The sequence below is a fragment of the Uranotaenia lowii genome, chromosome 1 (assembly GCF_029784155.1).
Source record: "Uranotaenia lowii strain MFRU-FL chromosome 1, ASM2978415v1, whole genome shotgun sequence".
Taxonomy (NCBI): domain Eukaryota; kingdom Metazoa; phylum Arthropoda; class Insecta; order Diptera; family Culicidae; genus Uranotaenia; species Uranotaenia lowii.
Window position 1 is genome coordinate 61,507,138 of NC_073691.1, and position 26,893 is coordinate 61,534,030.

Consider the following 26,893-nt stretch of genomic DNA (forward strand, 5'->3'; position numbering starts at 1 on the left):
CAGCGAATTTCGGTCAAAGGGCTTAACAACAAACGTTTTGAAAAAAAAGTTGCTAAGGCGGGTAAGACGGACACATAAGTTTCTCCATGTATTTTAATTTTTTCATCGATTTGATCCTCCAAACGCCTTCAAAAGACCTTGGCAAGAGCAATTGTCGGTAAAAAAGCACTCACCATATCAAACAGGTCACAATAACTTCAAAAACAGGATCTCCGGTGAAGAAAGCCTAGAAAATACCTATATATACCTATATATACCACACTATTTTGCTTCTGGAATCGGATCAGATGGTTCCATTTGGGTTGAAAAACGTGCTGCTCAGGAATGACAATCAAAGGGATCTTTGGTAACATTAATAAATTATTGTTTGGCACAAAATGCAGAGTTTTCAGCATAATCCTTGTTAAAATTGATATTAAATCTGCAGTATGACAACAACAGATGCGTTTGACAATCAAAATGTTACCCTATTTTCAGTCTGTTTTGGAGTGAAGTATTTAATTTTGGGAAACACAGTGACGTTCTGGTACCAAAAATTGGTTCGGTGCGTTTGTTAGCGATTTGACAGCTGTTTTATCCCTAAGCATAGGCAACCTACTCAGCACGTCATTATTTTTATTTGCGGAAAATTATGAAAACTTGTCAAGTTATTGAACAACAAATGACGACTTGATTTAAATACGAAAAAATCCGACATTTGTGCAGCTTTTGATACGCCGAGCAAAACCTATTGAATCGATTTACCTCAAATTTTGTGCAATGTTCAATTCACTCATATTTACACATTTGAAGATAAAATGGAGTTGATCCAAAGCGCCCAGTTCAAATGCGAGCTGTGAAAAATTGCTACCAAAAGGTGCTACCATGAGAAAGCAAAGGGTTAAATTTACATTATATTCTTGATGAAGTCAAAAGTGTTTTGGAAGAAAATATTAAAAATCTTCCAATACAATCGAAAAAAATAATAAGTCTTGATACTCCATCTGGCCCTAGTGCTAATTTACGATCTAGGAAGAGAGCTCGTCTGGAAAAAAGCGCTGATGAAAACCCAGAAGATGATCCCATTTTAATAGAAAGCAACCAGACTCCAACCTTTGCTGATCTTTTAAAAGGTAAAAATCGATTTTCCGAAAAAACGCCCCTGAAAAAAAGAGAGCCAATGGTTATAGTTAAGCCTAAAGAGGGAGAACAAACATCTAGAGAAACTAAGGAAGCTTTACGTGCCAAAGTAGATAGATCTGCTGCTAAAATACAAACCGTTAGAGAAGGATATAATGGTAGGGTGATTCTCGGTGTTAATAGTTCCGACAACTTAGAATCAGTAGTCTCAAACGTACAAGATTTATTAGGAGAAAACTATGATGTATCCATGTCTATGCCGATCAAACCACGACTCAAAATAACAGGATTATCGGAAAAATTATCGGCCGAAATCCTTCAACAATGCCTAACAGACCAAAACGAATATTTGAATATCAAAAATTTAAAGCTTGTTACTAGTTTTGCAAGTAAGTATATGAATTACACACAATATACAGCAATCATTGAGGTCGATTTGGCCTCACAAGAAACTATGCTTGAAATGGGCCGTGTAAACATAGGATGGGATAGCTGCAGAGTAGTCGAATCGTTTAGCATAATGCGTTGCTTCAAATGTTGTGCATATGGTCATAAGAGTGCAGACTGTAAAAACATTGAAATCTGTTCACGTTGCGCTTTAAATCACAGAACTTCCGATTGTAAATCAGACTTTAGGATCTGTATAAATTGCAAAAACATCAACAAAGAGCGGAACATGAACCTGGATATAAATCATTTTGCTTACAGTGAGGAATGTCCCGTTTATAAAAAAATGGTTGCGAATAAGCGTCGTTTCATAGATTATGCTCAATAGCAATCCCACAAACTAAGCAAAAATCATCCAGCTGTTATTTATTTAAACTGTGGAGGTATGACTACAAATTTTGAAGAAATTCGTTTAATGATGCACACGATCAAACCGAAATTATTATTGCTATCTGAGACACATGTAACACAAGCACTGGGAGAAAATCTTTTTCAAATAGCAAACTTCCGTTCCATAAGTTGTTATTCTGACTCGAGACACACAGGAGGCGTGATGATGTATATACACACAAGTATGAAATACAAGGTCTTACTAAATGAACAGAAAGATAAAAATTGGTTCCTTGGAATAGAAATTTACAATGGACTAACTGCCGGACGATACGGTATTCTGTACCATTCGCCAAACGAAAGCGATGCAAATTTTCTGAAGGTTTTAGAAGAAAACTGGCTTGATGATTTCGTAGATTTGTCTAAGTTCAACTTAATTGTTGGAGACTTCAATATCAATTGGTCTAATTCGGTTAATTCTGCAAACTTAAAGAATGTGATGTCCTCGTACAACTTAAATCAACATGTCAAAGACTACACTCGCATAACACGTACTAGCCAAACAATAATTGACTTGGTATTTTCGAACTGTGATATCAGTGTTTGTGCCGTCAATGATTTTAAAATATCTGACCATGAAACTCTATGTATACATGTTGCTAGCAATGTTAATAATGTTGAAGATACTTTTGTCCGGGTAAAGTGTTGGAAAAACTATTCTCGAGAAAATCTACTCACTTTATTGAGAAAACACAAGCAAGAAACAAATTTAGATCAGCTATCCAATGATCTACATGACAAAGCAAATAATCTTGTACAAATTGTCAAAAGATGTGTTAATAACCTAGTGGTTTATAAATTAATAAAAGCCAAACAATCAAATAAATGGTATGATTTCAGACTTGTTGAAATGAAAAGAAAAAGAGATAAAGCATATACAAAATTTCTACAATGTAACTCTGATTTTACATGGTTGGTATATAAAACGTACAGAAATGAATACTCCTGTTGCTTACGGAGAAAAAAACAAGAGTGGATTCAGCGTACAATTGAAGAAAACAGAGATAATAGTAAGGAGTTGTGGAAAACTCTCAGAAGGCTTTTAAGTCCAAATGCACCTAATCCAAGTCTAATTGAATTTGGCGGAGAAGTTGAACTAGACGAAACCAAAATCGCAAATAAATTCAATGATTATTTCATCCAAAGCATTGAAGAAATTAGCAACTCTATTAAAGCAGAGCCCGAACCAATGCAACTTAGAGGAGTTTACACCCAAAGCAAATTAACTCGTTTCTCGCCCATCACGCTTGAAAAACTTAAGAAAATTATATGGACAATGGGATCATCTTCTGGTGCGGATGAGGTTAGTTGCAGAGTTTTAAAAGATGCATTTGATGCTATCGGTGAAAATATTTTAACCATAATAAATGAGTCACTGCGGACTGGAATTGTTCCCCGCTCTTGGAAAGAATCTTTGGTTGTCCCAATAGAAAAAGTCAATGGTACATCGAAAGCAGAAGAATTTCGTCCAATTAATATGCTTCCTCTGTACGAGAAAGTATTGGAGTTAGCAGTTAAGGAACAATTAATAAATTATATTGACACGTATAAACTGCTTATCCCAGAACAGAGTGGCTATCGTAAGAATCACTCTTGTGAGACAGCTTTAAACTTGGTGTTGGCCAAATGGAAAGGAATGTTGGAGAAAAGGCAAAAGATAATCGCAGTATTTCTAGATTTGAAACGCGCATTTGAAACAATTTCACGCAGAAATCTTATAAAAACTCTATGGAAATACGGTATAGAGGGCACAACTCTGAATTGGTTCCAATCGTATTTAGAATGCCGTTATCAACGAACGAAGTATGCCACTGTGATATCCAATACCAAAGAAACCAAGGTCGGTGTACCACAAGGAAGTGTGCTTGGACCCTTGCTTTTTATTTTATACATTAATGACATGAAACGAATCCTGAACCACTGTGATATAAATTTGTTTGCTGACGATACTGTAATATTTATTGCTAATGACAATGCTGATGCTGCTGTTGTACAACTGAACTGTGATCTAGAAAACTTAAGTAAATGGCTGAATTTTAAAATGTTGAAACTGAATGTCTCGAAAACTAAATGTTTGATTGTCTCCAACAAGCCTGCAAACTGTGATATAGTTAATGTTAGTATCGATGGTGTGCGTCTTGAAATAGTTCACGAAATTAAGTATCTTGGTGTTATAATTGATGAAAAATTGAATTTCAAAAACCATATCGACTATGCTGTTAAGAAAATAGCACAAAAATTTGGAATTTTATGTCGGTTGCGTAATGATTTGACTCAATGGAGTCTTATTTACTTGTACAAGGTAATAATATCACCGCATTTTGATTTCTGCCCCTCAATAATATGCTTTGCAAATGATCAACAAATGGCTCGTCTACAGAGGCGTCAGAATAAAATAATGAGACTGATTCTAAGATGTGACCGAAGAACCCCTATTCAAATTATGCTGAGTACATTACAATGGCTCTCAGTTAAGCAGCGAGTGACGTATCATACCATGATCCTGATATTTAAAATTGTAAAAGGAATAGCGCCAGAATACCTCCAGGAAAGAATAATCAGAGGAACTGACCTGCATCGCTATGGAACTCGTTTTGCCAGTGAGATAAGAGCAGCTTCATTTTTATTAGCATCCACACAGAATTCGTTATATTATAAAGGAATAAAAATGTATAACACTTTACCTATGGACATCAAGCGAGAAGAAAACTTGACAAATTTTAAAAATAAATGTTTGGCGTTCGTGAAAAACAATATTAGGATATAGTACGTGTTAAAATAAGCTAGTAATTAAATTACATGATGATGATGAACTCAACTGAACAAACGTCTCTGGGCCGCACATGACAAATCTCAAAAGCAACGCGATCTGGGGCGCGGTAAAACCCTGAAAATGGACTCATGTGTGTGTGGGATGGGGCTACACCCCAAAATGTCCCTTTTCCCAGATGGTCCCTGTTCTTAAGTTGAAAAATTTGAAGCAGCAAAAGAAACAGCAAGAAAAAAAAAGCAATAAATAAAAAAGGCAATGATGGACGTACATGGGAACAAATCCAGTAAGATTCAACGAATCAATTGATCAAAGACTAAATGAGACAATTTATAAAAAATATCTATTAAGATAATCCAGCCCAATTTCCCATGTACGGGGGATAGTGGAGGGCCATCATCATCATTATATTGGTTGAATAAATTTAAAAAATAGTCACGACAAGTGTTGTTCGGCATCACTTCAAATAGTAATATGACATGTCAAAAATTTGATATATGTTGACGAATTCTTTCAACATGATTAAGGCGAAAAAACTAAGACAATTTATTGATACTGCTTCGCACGGTGAGACATTTTAACAAAACATTCTTTGACCCAATTATCGTGGCGTTAATCCAGAAATCCAGAAATAAAAATATAAATTTAATTTGATTTTTTTTTGCCCCTGAAGGTAGGCACAAATATTAACATTTCATCAAATATTAATTTTGATGAAGAAAAAGATGATATCTGTAAAGCGAAAACTATGTACTGATTTGCGTTTTTGAAGAAAGAAGCTCAGATGAACACATTTTAATTGTTGAACAGAGTTTCCCAAGGAATAAGCAACTGTCCCCACTCACCAAACTTGGGGGATGAAAAAAAATTCATGTTCAAAAAGTGATAGTTAAAAAACCCTTGTAATTTTATCTTTTTTCTTCGATAAAGTTTGATTTAAGCCAAAAAATACACCATTCTAAACAAATCTGGTGCATTTGATAAAAATATAACCGAAAAATTCCTAAAATTTCCCCTATTCAACCCATTACACGGTAATTTATTTATAATGCGATTCTAAATTTCTATTTCTTATTTTTTTTTTTCAAACCAAAATTTAACAGTGAAGTTGAAGTTTCGTTGCTGGCTATAGTTTATGGACTTTAAATGTCAGATCCAGATCTCTTCATTGTGATTTACTAAACTGAGTTTTGATTTTTTTTTTTCTGGGTTGAAATAAAAAGTAAAATGTGTCTGCACGGAATAAGAAAGTGCGAGGTTTATTGATAAAACGAGTTTCGTGTCTGCCACCTACCACCTTACCAGTTCTGGTTTATAGTTTTTTTTAAGTGATAATTGAGTTTAACTTTATGTGCGGCCCACCAAAAAATTTTGCTCTTCAAATTTTCCAGTAGAAACGAAAACAAACACAAACAAATAAAAAATTCTAATTTTTATTCGTTTCAATAAAAGAAAAAAAAGACCAAAACTTATTTTTTCAACCATATCCAAGCACTTTGTTTCAAACCATGACTTTTAGTGATCCTGAGCTATAGTTAATCCTGAATTAATATATGTACGAGACACTTCGATCAATTTATCTGAACATTTCAAGACTCTAAAGTCAATAACTTTCTCAATTTAACAATGTTTCTGATCATTGTACTTTTTTTTTTGGCAGTGTCGCTAGATTTTTTTATAACAAAAAAAGATTATTTGTTGCCCAAATTTCTCAATACGCTAATCATGCCAAGGTTCGAATCCCAGTCATGGTATACATAGTACACTTTCTGTGGTCTGGTGGAAACTTCGAAAGATGTACGCTTAAAGGTAAAGAAAAAATATCTCTTCGAAGAAACATAAAGTTTCACTGAGATCCTATGTGGGCGTTTGTCTTTACACTTGTTTTTATCTACTAGGTTTTTAATTCAAATTAAATTATACCTACAAAAATTTTGTTTGGATTGAACTCTTTAAAAATGAGAAAATTTCTAATTAAGTCAGAAGATTTCAGAAGATGTTTTATTCACATTTAAAGGCCTTAGCCTAAGGTTGCCAGAATTTTTTCAGTACCTATCCGGGCCGGACAAATCCGGGCAATTTTTTATAAAAACCTGGCAAAATCCGGGCATTAGATTTCAAAATTGACGATCGAAATCCGGGCAATATCCGGGCAAATTTTGTCAAAACACAAAAATTATTCAACAAATATTAAGAAAAAAAAATTATTTTCATCAAAGTACATCGACAGAATTTAAATCTTATTAGAGGCTTCCAAAAAACCTTTCATGATTATTTTTTATAAAACTTGCTCAAAAATTTCGATTTGGAGGCATAAATTGTGAATTTTTAAAACACTACTTGTTTTTTTTTTGTTTTATTTGCCAAATAAAGTGAATAAATCCGGGAAACACCCGGTCATTTTCCAATGAAATCCGGGACACCGGGCCGGACCAGGCTGTTCCCAAATTTTGTAAGAAATAACCGGGCAAACCCGGATAAAACCGGGCAATCTGGCAACTTTACCTTAGCCGGTCCTAAAAGTTCAAACAGCAATAACTTACCGACCACTGATTGAACTCATTGTAAAAAATTGGTTAAAGTTGCTGGATATGCCTCCAGTTGGTAAATTTTGTTATCGTGCTATAACTTTTGAGTTTTCCATAGCTAATTAAGCAAAACAAAAATCGTGGAAACGAAATAGTTTTGAAGCCAAAAATTCCTTTCAAATTTAATCGCCAACCGCCTAATGTACTCCACCTTTACCACGCATTATCTCTTTATTTGTAGACTAGCTGACCCGGTGTGCTTTGCTACGCCTCATAAAAAGGATGGAAATTTTAATAATAATTTAAATTTAAATTTGTTTGAAAAATATTTTATTTTTAAATCTCATCATCATATATATCAACCTTTTGACATGGAAGCTTCAACTTGAGTTTCGAATTGCAAGACAAAAGAGATTGATTCTAATTTTCTTAAATATTCTTTTCTGTTCTCAAAACCTGACAAAAAGTTGTTTCCTATCATTATTTAGTATTTAAAATTAAGACTCTGTATTCATTTAATTCTCTGTATCTAGTTCTGCCAAAACAAATGTTTTACTTGTACAAAATTCTTTTCCCATGCCAAATTTGTTTCCATTTGCTTGATTAGTTTACAAGTCATCTAACAAAAATTATGAGAGTCCCCCTGTTTAATAATCGAGAAAATATTTCTCGTAAATCAATCCCTTCGATGCAAAATTTGTGAGCTGGGATTAAGGAGGGGGTTCAAACATCATTAGAGTCTTTTTCCGTATCCAAATATCAACACATGCCGGATTCAGTTCCATTTGCTTGATAATTTCTTCAATTTTGCAAACAATTGTATGAGAGCCCCCTCCCCCTTTCTGATTCTTTAATCGAAAGTGAGAAGGGCTTAAACTATCTTGGAAACATTTAAGTCATCCAAATACTCTCACATTCCAAATTTGATTCCCCTCGCTTGGTCAGTTATATAATATTGCATAAAGTTGTATGGGCTTCCTCCCCTCTTCCTATGCTCCCAATGCAAATCTGGATTAGTCTCAAATAATCATAGTACCTTTTCATGCATGCCAATTTGGTTTCTTTGGCTCGGAAAGTTATCGATTTATTAAATAAAAATTGTATGGAAGCCTTTCTCGTATACAAATTCCCTCGCATGCCAAATCTGGATCCATTTACTTGACTTATTCTCGATTTATGTAAAAAAATGTAAGAGAGCCCCAACCCCCCTTCCTTTAATATCTTCTCACTGGAAAAAGGAAGAGGAACGAAATTGTCATAGAAATATTTTTCGTAGACAAATACTCTCCCATGCAAAGCATGGGTATCATTTGCTTGATTTGAAGTTATGCAAACGTTTCTATTTTGCTTGGAAGACCCCCTCCCTCCTTCCAGTAAGAGGGAGGAGTCTCAAACTGATGCTGGCTGACAGTCAGCGTGATCAGATCTAGGGATCCTACCGTAGATTACGGATATAACCACTTCTTCGGGTCGATGCTCGAAATCTGCGGATTTTCAGCATTTTCTACGGATTATCGACAAAAACAGTAAGATTCTACGGATTAACGAAAATTCTATCTGACGACCCACAAAAACATCTTCAAGTCAAAATTTGTATGCTTTTCGTTTTAGTCAAATCCACGGATTTCAACGATTTGCAATCTGGCCATGCCTGTCAGCAGCTACCAGTCACTCAACTACCGTGCTTTTTGTTCTTGGAGAAACACCCAACTTATATGTCGCTTGTTTTTTTTTTCTTTCAAGCGTCCGGCTTGTCACTTAAAGAAGATATGTAGATCTATTTCAACCTAGTTCAAAATACTGAAGCTTAAGTGTAAAAAAAAGTTCTGAAAGACGATAAACAAATCTTGCGACTTAAAGTAATTCAATGGTTTAAAGTTCGTGGAAATCGGTTCAGCAGCTCGTAAGATACAAGGTGCAGAATCTGGCGTTTCCACTTTTTTCAGAGCCTGGGTTTAAGGGTTTTAGTGTAACTAGCTGTCAGCCCTTTGAGTGTTAATCGATATTTTTGAATGAATTTTACAATGTTTCAACAAATACTAAATATTTGATTTTTTAAACACCTCGAATCGGTTTATTTCAAGCTCCCAGCTTCCTCGTCAAGTTTTTCCCAATTACGACCCAAACCGCACCACACACACTCGCCCAAAGCGTCCATTCGGTCTGTAGCACGTCTTTCAACATTCTTTATCATGTTATTAAATTGCTGCGTAGGTGGTCTTTGACATCCAGGCAGGCAGACAGGCAGCAATCGATAAAAGTAGGATGGATGGTAATGAAATCCTAAACATCGAGGGACCGCATTTAAACTAGATCAAGATGATTTCGTAATCCTGTTGCAAAAAAGCACAGTAATAAGAAATAACAAGTTTCCTTGCCTTTTTGGCGATCTTTTAAAAATAGCTCCCTGTTTAGTAGGAAATTTTTGGAAACTTTCCCAACAATGATTTCGTTGTTCGGAAAATCTAGGTGGTGCCTTGAAAAATCTCTCTCGCGAGAGCACATTACGGAGAGATTGGAATGGAAGTTTCCCAGCATCTCGGATATGAAAATGGGTCCAGCAAGCAGAAAAGCTTTCGAGAGGGAGAGCAACTTCCTCCTCACGGATCAGCTGAAGAGCTTTTCCACAAAGGAAAAAGCTCGCTAAAACTTCTGCTATCTGCTCCCGGGAGCATCTCCCTCTTATGACCTCGCAAAGTTGCGGTTTCGACATGTAGTGGGACGAAATTTTGTAAGTTGGTTCTTAGGTAGGAAGGTACCTATACTTGGTTGCTTTCATTCATAGCTTTGAAATAGCGCGTTGAAGCATGATTTGGTTGTTTGAATTTGCGACGATTTATTGCGACTGGAAGGTTGTGCTATTTGGGCTCACGAAGGAATTGAAATACTAAGACACTAAAAAACAAACAAATTAATGGGTGTAAATAATAGCAGAAAAGGAATAGTACCTAGTTTTGAAATTTAGAAAAGCAGCACCCAGAGTAGTGCAACTTGATTATTTAACCTTCATTCAATAATAAACAATTTCGCGAACCAAAAAAAATGAAACTCTTAGAAGAAAAACGGCAAATAAAAAAGGAGGTTACAGAACCTAGCTTCTTACAGTAAATGAGTTCTCGACAATTCAGTTGAATTCGTCGGTTTGTTTTTTTTTTTTAAATTGTCAATTTTCGCTCTTCTAACATTGCATCCATACACAAACGAAATTTTAAAAAAATAAAGCAATAAATAAATTTAGTTGGATTTTAATACTACTTTGGACCAAATAAGATAAATATAGGAAAATGAAAGTAGTATATTTTTTCAAATGTAGTTTTCTCAACTATTTACTGTCCATTTTCTCGATTAATCACAGAATTTATCAACTGACGAAAAGTTCGCTGAAGATTTAAAACGCCTTGAAGTAGACAATCAATTTCGAGATATTCATAATCCCATTTTCAAAGTGCAGGAGTGAAAGAGTTGAAAAATTGAAATATTGAAAATATTTTTTGTGAAAAGCTAATAAAAACTTACTTTTCCAACTTTTAACATAGGTGAAATGAAATGATTTAAATCTTTTTCTGAGCGAACTCAAAAAACTGCAATAAATAAGATATTTTACTCAACATGTTTCATAGGTTCTAAAAATGGATTGATACTCCATTAAAAAAAACCCGATTTAATACACTAAACAGTGGATTGGAGCCTTTCTTACAATGACCAGTTCGTTTTTTTGGGGAAAAGACTGCTAAGAATTCAATTTTGAGTTTATGTAAGTATGAAAGTGGTCTAGTTGGTAGCATTCAAGACTAACGTGAAGGAGGATGCGGGTTTGAATCTAGTTTGATGATTTTAAAATTATTGAAATTCTATTTAGTGAAGAGTTTTTTTTTAATTCATGCAGAAAATCCGAAATCAATTTAAAAAAAAAATGACAGGAACGTTTTTTTGGGGGAAAGATTGCTATTTAAAGAATTCAATTTTTAGTTTATGTAAGAGAGAAGGAGGTCTAGGTGGTAGCAGTCAAAACTAACGTGTAGGAGGATGCGAGTTTAAATCTAGTTTGAAGAATTTTCTTTTTTTTTTGAAATTCTATAAAGTAAAGAATATTTTTTTAATTCATTAATAGCTCGTGGCATGAAAGTTTAATATCAATAATTTGCCGGACGATACCTATCTTTTTGAAAAACTCAAACTGGAGTAGAAAAAATTGGCTCAGGGTGAAAAAATTGAATCAAATATCGTGATTTCATTTTGAAATATGAATCTGTAATCAGGATTCTAATTTTGATTAATGAATAATTCTTAAATCAGAATTCTGAGCTCTAAACAAAACTAATCTGAAAACTGAATTCTGAATCTAAATTATCAAAATGATTTTTAAATCCGAATCTGTTCACTGAACCCAATTTAAGATCTGTATATTGAATCCGAAAGCTGAATTACGAATCTAAATTTTCAATATGAATTTAAATTTTGGACCTGGGTGGACGTGGGTTTTGTTTGAGTTTTAATTTTGAATCTAAATGTGAAATATAAACCAGAATCCTTAATCTGAATCTGAATTATGAACATGCATTTAGAATTCAAATCCTGAATCTGCATTAAGAATTTAAGTCCTGATTGAAATAAATTTTAAAAAAACTATAGACCAGATGAATAAACTCAAATCATAAATCAGATGCACTCAAAAATTCAAACCATAAAAATTTAAGATCCATTTTCAAGATCCGAATTCTCGTTCCAGATTCGGATTATCAATCTTGTAACATTTTTTGGCTGCGTCCTGAACGTTATAAGTACGGCCCATAACTAATCCTTCAGCCTCAGGCTCTCTTGGACATAAATGACCAAATTTGCTGAACGTTTTTCGAATCCATCGATGTTAGTCTTTCTTTTTCAAAATTTTTAAACAGGAATAATAATGTTGTAAAAAAGATCAATGAATCTCCATTTCTTTTCTATTTGTCGTTAAACGTTAAAACCTAAAACTGTTTTAAAACAAATCAGTAATTTTTATTTAGTTTAATAATTTGAATCTATATTCTCAATCTGAATTTAGATCCAAATCGGAATTTGGATAAAAATCTGAATCTGATTATGAATCCTAATTATGTCCCTCAATTTAGAATCTGAACACTGAAATTGAATTCTGGTTATGAATTCTTGATCACAATCCTGAATTCAGAAACTGAAACTGATTTCAAAATATTAATTGATAATTCCGATTCTTGATCAGGATCCAAATCTCAATCTATCTATTTAATCTGAATTAAAAATTCTGAATCCAAATTAGAATCTGATTAGATCTGATCCTAATTAAAATTCTGAACTGAAATATGAATCCAAATTCTGGCATAATTTCTTATTCTGAATTCTAAAAAAAGCTCTTAATTTTGAATTCAAATTTAATTAGGATTTCAGTGGAGTTTTTTCAATCCTCGAAATTTAAAATTAATAGTAGCATTATGAATCAAAACTATATTGAATATATATTGTTGAAATCAGTAACGGAGAAAAGGAAAACAAAACTCTTACCTGTATAAAAAAATCCATTAAATTTTCTCATCGAAATTGTTGTTGCGTAAATTTATAAACAGGTCATCTTCTCATGCATGGAATTTGTTTCAATGCTGTAGCTATGTTTTGCTAGAACACGAAAAAACCCATCCTCCCAAGCTGGGATTAGCTATTTCTGCAAAAGAAAAAATGTAATACATGAAAAATGAATTCTGAATCTGAACCCTAAGTTTGGATCCTGTATGTGAATTGTGATTCTTATTTTGGGAGATTTTATCTGAACAAATTCCTTGATCTGGACTAATAGTCTTAAAACTAAACTGAATCGTAATGTCATATATCAATTCTCAATACAAACTTTGAATCTGAATTCTGATTTTTAAAACTGAACTGAAATCGCTTGGTACATCTTTGTACCTGAAAATAATCACATTTTCGTAGGTGATGAAAAGAATTATAGAAACATGAGGTATCAAAGAACGAAAGAACATTAGCTGTAGGTAAATATCATGAATTTTTCGAAAAAGATACAACGGCTCACCGGCAGGACTTGAACCTTGACTTGAAGCGGAGATTGCTGGTTCAAGTCCTGCCGGTGAGCCGTTGTATCTTTTTCTAAAAATTCATGATATTTACCTACAGCTTATGTTCTTTCGTTCTTTGATACCTCATGTTTCTCTTTTTCTTTCCATCACCTACGAAAATGTGAAAGTATTAAGTGAGAAGTGAGAGGTAACTTCTCAAGTCTATTTTCTGATTTTTGACCTTTCATTTCTCACTGCTGACTTCTCACTTCTCACACTATACTTCTCACTTCTCACTTCTGACTTTTCATAACTTCTCATTTTTCACTTCTGACTTCTCACTTTTTACTTCTCACTTTTCACTTCACACTGTTCACTTATAATTTCTCACTTCTCACTTCTAACTTCTCACTACTGACTCCTCACTTCTCCACTCTTACTTCTCACTTCTGACTCCTCACTTCTCACTTCTTACTTCACACTTTTTATTTCTTATTTCTCACTTCTCAATTCTAACTTCTCACATCTTACATCTCACTTATTACTTCTCATGCCTCACTCCTTATGTATTCTTACGTCTCATGTCTCAGGTCTCAAGTCCCAATTTCAATGTCTTATATTTCATATCTCAGGTCTCCTGTCTCAAGTCCTGTTACATGTCTAAATTCTAGGTCAGGTCCCAAACGGTGGTCTAACGGATAGGCTGGCGCGAGTCTGCTATGCCAGGCGTATTGGGTTTGATTCCCGATATCGGCTAAAATCTTTTGGGTTCGAATCCCATAAGTGGCCGACAGATAATATGTTTTTACTCCTATAACTGACTGTATGTAGAATCTTAGTGAAACATTTTAAATCTTATTAATTAGTTTTTGTAAATTTTTGTTGTTGTTGTAAAGAATAGTAAAATGTTATTTTAACATGGATCTCTTCAAAGGAAATATCTTTCCACTGAGATTCATGGTGTAAGTTAGTTTAATTAGTTTCGTCACATTTCCTACTGAACTAAAATTTCTGTTATGAACATCACAAACACTTTCACTCTCCGTCAGCTCTATCAGCAGAACAATAGTTGAAACTTGTTTGTGATTACTTATTTGTAGTTTATTTGCGTAGATCTGGCAAAAAATGTAAGGAATGTTCAGTATTGGCCTTTGTGGATTTGTTGGTATTGAATCAAAGTTTTGGTGATGTCAGGTCTAAACAAGGAACATCAAAGTCGAAAGTTTCCTCTAGTTGGACCCTATGCAAATTTTCCGAATTTTTCATTGATTTTCATGAATTTCAAGAAAAATAGGTAGAACGGTTCATATTCTTCACAGTGAAAGCAAATTTCCTTTAAACTTTGGCTTGGGCAGTAAAATTCCTTAAACTCTCTCATTTGTCCATACGCGCCCCACTAATTGAGCTGTCTGATTTACCACTGATGATTTTTTTCAGAAAGACTTTTAATGGCAAAAAATGGTATGGTAGGATTCAGGAAGAATAAAAGTTCATAGTGTGCTTAGCAATATTTCGGTTCTATGCCAGCAAAATGAATTATTTACAATTTTCGGCATTTTTGGACTAAAGTAGGCTCCAGGTCCAAAGTAAAGTCTGTTTCGCATTGAATCTGGTCGGATAAAATAGATCATTTCTCTGCAAAGAAATAACGTACAACAAAAGTAAAAATGTCATTTTGTAGGGTTTTTTATTGCACTTTAAGAAAAAAAAACATAAAAATCATTCGTCAGCTTTTCGGATGAATTTTTGAACGTTTTTTGTGATACCACCCATCGTTTTCTGCACAGTACTGCTGGTAACTTCATTCACCATCTTGTTCCACCACTTTTCCATTTGAGCGGGTTTTTTCATGGTTCTGCCACATTTCTTCAGTTTGCCCTTAACTATTGCCCGAAACTATTGGACGAAAATCCGGACAGTTGATTGTTTTGATACTTTTTTAACAAAATCGATCTTATTCTCCTTATACCACTTAACGACATCCCGGCTGTAGTGGCAGCTTGCCAGATCCGGCCAGAACTTCACCGGACCTTTGTGGGACCGAATGAATGACAATACCCTCTTCTGGAGACATTCTTCTTTGTAAACATTACCATTCATTGTGTCCCCAGTGATGAAAATCTTAGTCTTCTTCCCACAACTACAGATCCCTTGCCAAATCATCAACTTACAAGCAAATTTATCTGCAAAAACAAACTTGAATCTACCCGCAACATTCCATTTACGCTTCGCAAGGTAAAATTTGTTGCCGGGTATTTGTCCAAAATCCATTTTGACGTAAGTTACGTCTTCCATCAAAATGCATCCGTTGTACTTGGTCAACACTTTCTCGTACAACTTCGTTGCCCTGCTTTTGGCAACCAGGTTTTGTTTCAGCGTCCTGTTGGGGTGTTTGCTTGCATGATACGACCACAAGCCTTCTCGCAAACAAATTCGTCGAGCTGTACTGTGGTTCGTCTTGAACTTTTTCGCCAAATCACGCAAGGAGATTTCAGGACTTCTAGTGAACTGATCGAATTACCTTTGCTCGCAGCTTCCGGTCATATGTTCCACTTTTACGGCTGGTTTGTTTTGCTCGATCCATCGTAAGGGTCTCCCGGTAACGTTGCAGCACCGAATTTACAGTCGATTTTGGATATTTCAGGAATTTCGCGATCTTTACCCCTGACCACGTCAGTTTCTCTACGTGAGTGTGCAAAATTTTCTCTCGCCTTTCGCGTTCCTTCGTCGATAACTTTTGACTGACTTGATCAAATTTTCACCACTCAGTAAACAAACCATCCATATAAAAACACTGTCAATAGATTCGCGATGTGACAACTAGGGGCGCTGCAGTAAATGAAAAGATGCGAGATGAGATTCTATGTGAAACAGACTTTAGGAGCACTCACCCTACATCAAAACACGCAATACATTCGCATTATAACAGTTCATTCGATGTCGTTGGGTCCAGGCATGGGGTACGCGCTGCATTGGTGATTTGTCGAACTAATTTATTTAAAAAAAATACATGCAAGCCCATACTAAGGCAGAAATTGTGGTGAATCCAAGCACCCATGGTGGATACCCAAGATACAGGTTTAATGATTCGGGTCTCAGGCGTTTTTTGATGGATTTAATCCATAAACTGATAAATGGATTTTTAAAGATTTTATTCATAAATCTAATCGATGAGAACTGAACGACTGAATCTAGACATTCTGATGGTCCGTTCTGGCTCCAAACGCCTTACATCTTATAAATAGGTACATATTTACACTACAGATATTACAGATATTACTGGGCACTTTCAAATGATTTCGTTTTCACTCTTTCCATTACAGGTGCACCCAGGACGAGTTCCGGTGCCACGATGGGTCCTGCATCTCGGCCTCGTTCGAGTGCGACGGGGAGCCGGATTGCATCGACGAATCGGACGAAACGGCCTGCGACCGACCGATGCAGAGCTGCCCGGAGGGCGAGTTCAAGTGCAAGGGTTCACTGGGAGGTCTAAGCGGCCTCGGGGGTCGTTGCGTGCTGATGCGCTTTCGCTGCGACGGTGATAACGATTGTGGCGACTGGAGCGACGAAGAGGGATGTCCCAAGAAACAGGCCATGTGCAGCTCGAACGAGTACAAATGCGACGACGGGGATTGCATTCCGGTGCAGTGGCGATGCGACGACAAGCGCGATTGCAATGCCGGGGAGGACGAGAAGGGCTGCCCGGTCGATAAGCTGGGTGGCCGAACGTGCTCCCCGGATGAGTACCCGTGCAAGGATGGACGATGCATTCTGGTAAGTTGGAGCTGAGGGTTTTTTGCGAGTGTGAAGTTAATTTCATTTTTTTTTCGAAATGTGTTTAGCGATCGTGGGTTTGCGACGGGTCGGCGGACTGCAAGCGAGGGGAGGACGAACAGGACTGCGACTTAAAATGTGAAGTCAATCAGTTTGCCTGTCCCACCAACAAACGGAATAGCTCAAAGGATTCGTAAGTTTCTTTCATCCGAATAGTGCTGATAACACCATGACCTAAATTAACAACTTTTTTCTTTTCTTCTCGTCGAATCAGGCTTTGCATAAATCAGAAACACGTTTGTGACAACCACAAGGATTGCGCGGACGGTGAAGACGAGCTGCGATGTCCAATTGTCCACCCTTGTAGTGCCCATTCAAGGTGCGAACAGCTCTGTGCTACGGCCTACAGTGGCCGCGAAGAGTGTCTGTGCCGACCGGGGTATCTACTGAATGGCGACGGCTACAATTGTAGTGATATCGATGAGTGTTCGATCGTCAACAATCCGGTTTGCTCTCAGGAGTGTATCAACACGATTGGAAGTTTCCGTTGCTCGTGTAAGCCGGGTTACATCCTAAGGCCGGATCAGCGAACCTGCAAAGCCGTTGGTGGAGCTGTTAAGCTACTGATGGCCAATCGAGCTGACATCCGACAGGTTTCTTTGAGTAACAACCAGTTCACATCGATCGTTAAGGGTTTGCCGAATGCCATCGCAATCGACTATCACTATCAACAGGATTTGCTCTTCTGGACGGATGTATCGATCGATGTGATCAAGCGGTCTTATCTGAATGGAACCGGCATCAAGGATGTTATCAAATGGGGATTGGAATCTCCGGGTGGACTGGCTGTTGATTGGATTCACAACCTTTTGTTTTGGACCGATTCGGGAACACGTCGAGTCGAGGTCAGCACCTTTGATGGGAAGCTACGTGCCGTGATTGCAGCCAATGACCTGGACAAACCCCGAGCCATAGCAGTTCATCCCGGGAAAGCAACTGTCTTCTGGACCGATTGGGGAACCATTCCGAAAATTGAAAAGTCCTACATGGATGGTTCCGAAAGGCAGACTATCATATCGGAATCCATATTCTGGCCCAATGGTCTAGCAATCGACTACACTACGAATCGTATCTATTGGGCTGACGCCAAACATGTCATCGAAAGTGCCAATTTTGATGGAAAAGGCAGGAAGAAGATTTTGAGTAACAATCTACCGCATCCCTTCGCCATGACCCTTTTCGAGGATTCGATGTACTGGACTGATTGGCATACTCGAACCGTATCCACAGCCAACAAAGTCAACGGCCGCGGTTTCCGGGTAGTTCATGAAGGTCTTCATTTCCCGATGGATATCCAGAGCTACCATCCTTCGCGACAGCCGGATTACACCAACCGTTGTCAACCTGATCCACAAGGACGTCCAGGTGGATGCTCGCATCTGTGTCTACCAAACCGGAACCACAGACGTTGTGCCTGTCCAATAGGTCTCTCCCTCAAAGGTGACCAGCGAACCTGTTCAAACGTCCCCGACAAACTGCTCTTGATTGCTCGCAAAAAGGATATCCGAGTGCGTCAGCTGGATCAGCAGAATCCAACAAAGGGCGTTGACATGGTCGTTCCCCTTGACGGAATCAAATCAAACGTAGCGATCGATTGGTGCAGTCAAACGAATGTCATCTACTGGACCGACGTCGGCAAGAGCATCATCAGCAGGGCGTTCATCAACGGAAGTCAACAGGAGGCAATCATCAAGTCGAACCTCATGTCACCCGCTGGACTGGCTTTGGATTGGATCACCGATAAAATCTACTGGACCGATGCCGGAACTAACCGAATAGAGGCGGCAACTACCGATGGCAAGCAGCGAGTCCTCCTGATCTGGGAAAAGTTGGATAAACCTAGGGACATTGTAGTCCACCCGAGTGAAGGCTTCATGTTTTGGTCCGATTGGGGATCAAATCCATTGATTGAACGAGCCGGAATGGACGGCAGCGGTCGATTCACGCTGGTATCGGAAAATCTTCAGTGGCCCAACGGTTTAGCCCTGGACATTGATAACCACCGGTTGTATTTCGTTGACGGAGGAACCAAAGCCCTAGAATACGTCAACTTTGACGGAACGGGAAGGAATCGACTAATCACCGAAGGCCTCAAGCACCCATTTGGGCTCGATGTGTACGATCGGAAAGTGTACTGGACGGATTGGGACACCCACAGCATTCAGGTGGCCGATAAGCTTACCGGTGCCGAGAGACATACCATCCTGGCGAACAATACGGACCTGATGGACATTCGGGTGTTTCACCGGAACCGGAAGGACGTGAGAAATCCCTGTGGGGTGCGCAATGGTGGCTGTTCGTACATCTGCTTGTTGAATCCATCCGGGTTCGCCTGTGCCTGTCCGATTGGAATCCAGTTGAATGTAAGTGCCTTTTTATATTATAGATGATCTATTATATGTTATGTTAAATTCTACGCCAGCTCTATGTTGTACAACAGATTTAGTGTGGAATCCCGGACGGCCCGTTTTAAAGGTTCATTTCGAGATTGTCGAGGTTATACTAGCTAGATGCTAGAATGGTCAGTTGTGCTAGCGATTGCTCAACATCGCTAGTCTCTCAATATGGCTCTCGTGATGTGAGAACAAAAAAGACATACTCGAGGATGCCACATTCTCCCCGTTTTGAAGTTTCATAGCGTACTTTCTTATTGGTTCATTCATTGCAAGGGCTTTTCTCAACTTATTCAATTTTGTATTACCGATGGCCGTAGGCTATACCCGGGTCATGTATTCATTATCGTCAGCCATGGGCTGGAACCCGGCTAACTATCGAATTTATTTACTTACCATGGGCAACTCGGCCACCATCAGATGCCATGGGCTGAAACCCGGGCATCTTAATTTTTATTTTATTTTCACTTTCTACCGTTATTTGCTTAAACCCAGCTCACTATCGATTGATTTTTTTCTTTGATTTCTGCTATGTATCAATCAACAAAAATAGACGAGCTGTGTACTTAACAAGTAACTGTTTTATTTGAACGATGAGAATAAACTGAAACTAATTGGGAAACGGGATGCTTATTTATACTCTTCGTTGCCTCGGTCGGTCTCGCTGGTTGCTGTGTTGTAGCCAATACACTACAACTACTCCCTCTCCAAGTAACGAAGCGTGTTCATGATACGGTTGTATCCGGTCACATAGGTTCCATCGGGACGATGATGGTCGGGGCTTGATGGGACCAAAGCGGCATCGGAACTGATGACTCAACTTTAACGTAGCTCTCCCGTGGATTGTCATCGTTAGACCCAGGATCTGCTTCACGTTCAAAATCATCGTATGGATATTTGATGATTTGATGACTTCGGCGTTTGACGACTCCAAATTCTTGAGTGCGGCACTCGTACAGATTAGATCCTCGTTTTGCCACGATTCGACCTCGGATCCAGGACTTCTTGTTGGGTAACCGGTAGTCTCGGATAAAAACTGTTTCGTTAACCTTGTACCTCGTTGGAATGCCGGCTGGTTTCGCTTCCTTTGGATCGACTCGCACACCGCCGTTGATGATGCCTTGGTTTGCTTCCTCCTTGAAAGCTCTAGGTTTCCGATGGGGCCTGAAAAACTTGGGAAAAGATGCTGATTTTGTTGGAGCTTGAGGCTCCGTAGGAGAACCAAAATCGACTGACAATCCCCATCGCAACATTGTTTGCCGCCCTAGCAACGGTTGCCGGTCACCATCGAAAACATAGACTGCTTCCTTCGATTTGTGGCGATTGAACTTCAATTCTATTTCGAATTTTCCAACCGCCTGGAAATTGTTGCCGTTGTATGACACGAAATAATCGCATCCGCCAGGCTCGAGCACCTTCGATTGGAAAAGCCGATTGAACAACGTCGTAGGAATAGCGTTCACCAGACTCCCTGTGTCCAGCTCGAAATCGATTGAATGTCCACCAACTCGAACAGGAACAATGATGGGAGGAGGAACATCCAATCTGTTCATCGCCAAATGATGAACTTTGGGCTTTGTCGCTCCTTCGGTCGGGTCTTTCCTGTTAGGACAAACCTTGGCCAGATGTCCTTTCAGCTCACACAACTTGCACACGTACGCCTTGTACTGGCAAGTTCGAAAATTGTGATTGCCTTTACCGCAAGCAAAACAACGGGAATCTGGATCGGGTCTTTCCAGATTGTCTTCCTTCCTTCCACGGTCGGAACGAACCTTGAAAATTTCCAAAACCTCACGTTGTCGTAATGTTGATTCCTTTTTCACAGCTACTTTCACCAGGACTTCCAACTCGGACTTGGGATCCTCTTCGCAGACCCGTTCGTATATTGGCCCGCGTTTCAGACCAACAACAAAAACGTTTGTCAAGAAAACTGACAGATCGTTTTCGAACTCACAGCCGGCGGCCAACTTCTTTAACCGGGTTGACCACTCAATCACCGACTCTCCGTCGCCTTGACGTGCTTCCAAAAATCTGGTCCGCTCGTGAAAAACCAACAACGTCGGGGTAAACCGTTGGCGCTACAGCAAGCATAGCTCGTCGAACAATTTTGTTTCCGGTTTCGCTGGGAAACAAAGGTCTCGAATAGTTTGATACACCTCCATGGAAACTGCCGTCAACAGAAATGCCGATCGTCGCTCGTCATCCTTCTCTCCGATTCCATAGGCCACAAAAAACTGTCGTAAGCGTTCCTCGTACAGTGACCAGGAATCTCCGATGTTGAACTCTGGAGGCTTCACGTTCATCTTGAAAAAAAAATATCCCTTCGTCGCCAATTTGCTATGTATCAATCAACAAAAATAGACGAGCTGTGTACTTAACAAGTAACTGTTTTATTTGAACGATGAGAATAGACTGAGCTAATTGGGAAACGGGATGCTTATTTATACTCTTCGTCACCTCGGTCGGTCTCGCTGGTTGCTGTGTTGTAGCCAATACACTACAATTTCAAACTAATTAACTGATTATCTAGCCGTTTCAGGGCTTGCAAAATTTGGGCTAGGGAAATCTGAAATCATACAACACACGCATTCCCTCGGCCCTACAGGGCTCCCGAATTCCTTCTTGCCCTAATGGGCGATCGAATACCTCTTTGCCCTATCGGGCTAATCGGACACCTTTGCCCTATCGGTCTCAACGAATCCCTCTTTACCCTTAAAAGGTGGTCAAATTCCCTCTGTCCTTGTTAAGGCTTTATAAAATACCGACTTGACTTGGCGAATCTACCCAACAAGCCTCTATAATAAAGCAAACAAACAAACAACAACAACTGAAGCCTACGCGGGAGCAAATTCATTTTTAAATTTTCAAATAAGGCAAACTTTCTATCATATCCGATTTAAACTGACTTGAGACGACATTTTATACGATTTTTTCATTATACAGTTGGAATTGTGATTCGCAACACCATTATAAACGATTTAAGTTATCATTTCTGATTCGATTTCATGTTTGTTGGGCGGAGTGAAATTTATAGAAAAAAAACCAAAATTCTCAGCTAACCAAATTTTGAGGCGGGCATTTAGCAGATCTCCAGCCAGATTTTTTTCGTTGACAAGTCTCGCCTGGATGTTTAGGAAAAGAACAAGGAAAAAAATTGTTATCTAGTTTTTAATAAGGCTGACAATTTCAAAGCATTTTCATCAATCTCACAAAGCTGTTATTTTATTTTGGCTGTTTTTGGAATCGTGTTATTGTGAGAAAACTGTAGAGGAATGATAATAAATCAGTGTTGCTGTTTTATTTATTTTTTTATTTTTTTGCAGAAGGAGAACAATGTGCTGAACTTGTCTTTACTTCGATCCTCCGGGAAATAGAAAACGTTTTCCAAAAAATCCTTGATTTGTAAAAGAGATGGTTCATAGTGAGTAATATAGATGGCGCAAGTGACGCCCAAAAATAAAGTCAAAGTAAACATTACATTACTTAGTAGTTTCACTTAATATTTCAGCAATTTCTATCCATGTATTCAAAAGTTATTCCTAGCGAATCATTTAGCGTAGAGGTGTGCTGACTGATTTTTTAAAGATTTAGGATGAACTTTCCGGCGCAGTTCACAAAGCCAAGAAAGCTGCATAATTTCTTGGTTGTGTCTCAGCGTCATATATGTGCCAAAAATGTCAGAACATAATGGGATGGCTTATGAATGTCACTTTCCTGATGAAGTAAAAAAGTTCTTTCCAATACTCGCTGGAATATTTCGGCCGCGCAGTTAAGTCGGAAAATGAGGCGCATAAAGTAATACTGGGGTTTATTCTGCGACTCGAGTGACGTGACTTATGAAATTTCATATCGTTTTGCTGGCTTGTATATTTAGCCTCTCTAGCCTCGAAATTTACGTTCGGATGAGCTGTTATTGGTCTTGAGAGCTGGTCGATACAAAAATTTCTTTTTTGAAGCATTTTCCAGAGTGACGAAGACGTAAAATTTTGTGAGTCCCGTCACTCGAGCCGCAGAATAAGCCTCACTAGTTTTTTTTATTTATTCGCGCCACGCTTTGCTTAAACACAAGTTGAATCGAGGGCATAATAAGTTACTCCGTTAATATGTTAATATGTTTTCAATCAGCAATATGTTGATTGTTTTTTACGATTTAGTATATCATTCATGTGAAGCAATTTACGATAAATTAGCGGGGCTTAAATTGCCACACAAACGAGTCGCTACCTTGCTTCTCTCTACTCGCTCGAAAAAAGAAAATCTCGACTATTCAGTTACAGCGTAAATAGCACAATTTACCTAAAGAATTGGACTCTTGATAAAGTGACGGAAAATGTCCACTTTTGTAATTATATGCTATTTTGGTAAGTTTAATACAACCATCCCATCTGGTATATTAGAGTCATTCTCTTCTTTCTGCGACATACTTTCTTGAATTTTTGCTGGGGTACCACGCAAGGGTATGGACAATTTATTAAGATGGATTCACAAGTTTTTTTGCATTTCCAAGATTCGAAAAGAGTGAGGAGTCACATCAAAACACCACTTCTGCTACCATTTTTTATCTTTATCAGTATATGCTTCCATTCCCATTTGTAAAGTTTAAGGCTACTTATTCGCTAACTCACCATGTCACCTATACCTGAGAAAACCTTTTCGGGAGACCCTCTTACCGAGACCAGATAGTTTAGGTTTCGAACGCAGCTCCCGAAATAAGTCCACGAACGTTGTTCTACTCGTTGCTTCACTCGTGGAGCTTTGGGCTATAGTCCTATTTGCCGCTAGTCGTATTCGTGTCACTATCCAGGGCGTTCCAATAACACTTTTCATATTAGGAACATTAACCTCAGAAGCGACCGTGTTCGTCGGCCGGCTTCTCAATTTTTGCACTGAAATTTTGGAGGTTAATTGTCCCGTTCTTGTCCGTATACACGCCAGTGGGACGCCAGTTAATGTGCGTGAGGAATGTCAAAAACAACTCTATGAAGGTTGCTCCTTCGACATCCTCAAATTGTGTGCCTTACATTTTTGCCAATTTCTGCACGCATCTTTTGCAATCTTTTAGCAACCTATCTCTATTCCTTACTCCTTGACAACTTTGCTTAATGAAGGAGACCTTCAGGAGTTCTTTCATGGTGAAGAGAACGTTCCTCATGTTTTTGTTGTTGTTAGTACTGCTCAAAATATTATGGGTCCAAACTTAAGGGAAAAAACCCCCCCTCCCTAAACCCTTACGAGTTACAAGACCAAGGTTCAGAACCAGAGCATTATTTTTAGTTGGTAACCACAGGTGGTAAATCACGGTTTACGGATTGTATTCCAAGGCACGGCGAGTAACCACGCACCTCACCAACCCCCCACCCCTCAACACTCCCCCCCCCCCCACCTCCCCCCCCCTCTCTGTTTGCTTCTCCGAGTTCATGGGTGCAATGGGAAGACTCTGCATGAAACATCCGTGACCAGTCAAGAACTGTGTCATGCAGAAATCAACCTCTCCATATCTCCGGTCCATCCAGGATCCGATGTTAAGGACCAAGCGATGGGTCCACTGGCCACGTCCCAAGCTGTCCCACTGGTGCTGCCAGTTGGACATCGAGGCCTCTCTGGCATATTTCCGCACGGGGGCATGACCCCGCCACAACATCAGCAGCTACCGAGGACACTGTTCGGTATGCGCTGATTACTCGCAGGTTCATCAGCCGCTGCACACTGCAGAGCTTTTGCAGGTTACATTGCCTGCTCAAGGCTGCCTTCCAGGGTGCCGCCGAGTTGTTTGACATGGCCCGTGAGAGGGCTGCTGTCGACTTGAGAGGGCTGCTCTTTTACAGACGTAGTCGACGTGGGCCGTAAAGCTCAGATGGTCGTCGATTATCACCCCCAGGTATTTGATCGCACGCTTGGATTCGATTGCGCACGGCCCAGCTGCAATCGTCCCTGACGCACCATCGCACCAACTCGGTCTTGTGATGAGCCAGACGTAAGCTCTTGGAGCGCATCCAACTTTTCACCTTCTCGATAGCTACTGTGGCGAGTGGCTGGACCTCTTCGTTTGATGGGCTCGATGCCAGGAGAACCACGTCATCGGTGAATCCCACAAGTCTCACTCCCGTGGGGAAACGCAGTCTCAGCAGTTCGTCGTAGACAATGCTCCACAATACCGGGCCAATTATCGACCCTTGTGGAGCCCCTGCCTAGACTCTCATTGTTTCCAGTCCCTCGCTGGTCATATACTGTAGTTGGCGGTTACGGAAGTAATACTCCAACATCCTACAGATATATGCCGGAATCCTCATATTGATGAGCGACGACGCAATCGCTGCCCGACTGACGCTGTTGAAGGCGTTGAAGAGTGACCGGTCTCCTCTCCTTTTCTTCATTCTGGCTTCATCTGCCCTTTCGATGACCCGTCGAATGGCATCCACCGTACTGCGGCATTTCCGAAACCGAACTGTTTGTCGGATAGGCCGTTCGCACTTTCGGTGTAGAGCTGGTAATGGGAAGACTCCTACCTCCTACTTCCTGAACTCCACCGGGAGCCGTAGACCTAGTTCCCACTTCGAACTGTTCAACACACTACACACTACCTTTCAATAGAGGGAGGTCCATTCGCGCTAGCGCGCTCCAAGGCAATACTCATAGACGAGACCACTTTCAGCAATACCTCGAGATCTGACCTCTCCTTGTAATAACTCGAGGTAAACATTTACACCCCATTTCTCTTGTTAATTAAAGGCCTGATCTCTCCTCTTGCGACTCGAGACCCGACCTCGCAAAGACTCGTGGTTAAACACGCAAACCTCTCCTCCTGAAGATTTGAAACCTGACCTCTTCTCTAACGATTCGAAGTCCGACCTCTTATCTCCAGGAATCGAGGTTTGCCACCTTTATGCCCGTCGTGTGCCGATTCCAGAGCAGCTTATCCTAGACTCGCGCCTGTCAAAACACATGCGCGGGACTTAACGCAACTAATCGGATGATTCCCGACGAAGACGTCATCCTACACAGACTCAAATGGCTCACTCGGCGTCGCGAACCACTCTACCCGTATTTCCGATTGTGGAATAACTCTTTTTCAACCATTTCCACTGCGTAAAGTCTCATTCCCACAGCTTCGATCGTTGGAAACCGCACTACCCAGATACTCCCCGGAGGTGAAGAATTCTACTCATGAACAGCGTACCCACGGCATCCACTACGCAGTAGATGTTGCCTAATCTTTGTAGCTTCAAACCGTGGTTTCGGACGCACTCTACTCGGCAGCCCCCCGTCGATATGGTCAGTCTACTTCGACAGTTGTCCGGTCTTCTTGCACTCATTTGGCTTGCAACCCTAGGCGTTTTTCTACCCGTCGTGTGTTAGAAAGCAGCTTGTCCTGAATTTGCGCCTATC

General features: G+C 39.3%; 1 protein-coding gene across 2 annotated transcripts in view; it reads left to right on the plus strand.

Annotated features, from left to right (window-relative positions):
• Positions 1-26,893, plus strand: part of LOC129749369 (low-density lipoprotein receptor-related protein 4) — a 108,195-nt gene that overhangs the window by 50,695 nt on the left and 30,607 nt on the right. For both annotated transcript variants that reach the window (XM_055744336.1, XM_055744344.1), the window contains exons 4-6: positions 16,604-17,054; positions 17,123-17,247; positions 17,329-19,477. In XM_055744336.1, the coding sequence (XP_055600311.1) occupies positions 16,604-17,054; positions 17,123-17,247; positions 17,329-19,477 (2,725 nt within the window). The remainder of the gene's footprint in view (positions 1-16,603; positions 17,055-17,122; positions 17,248-17,328; positions 19,478-26,893) is intronic.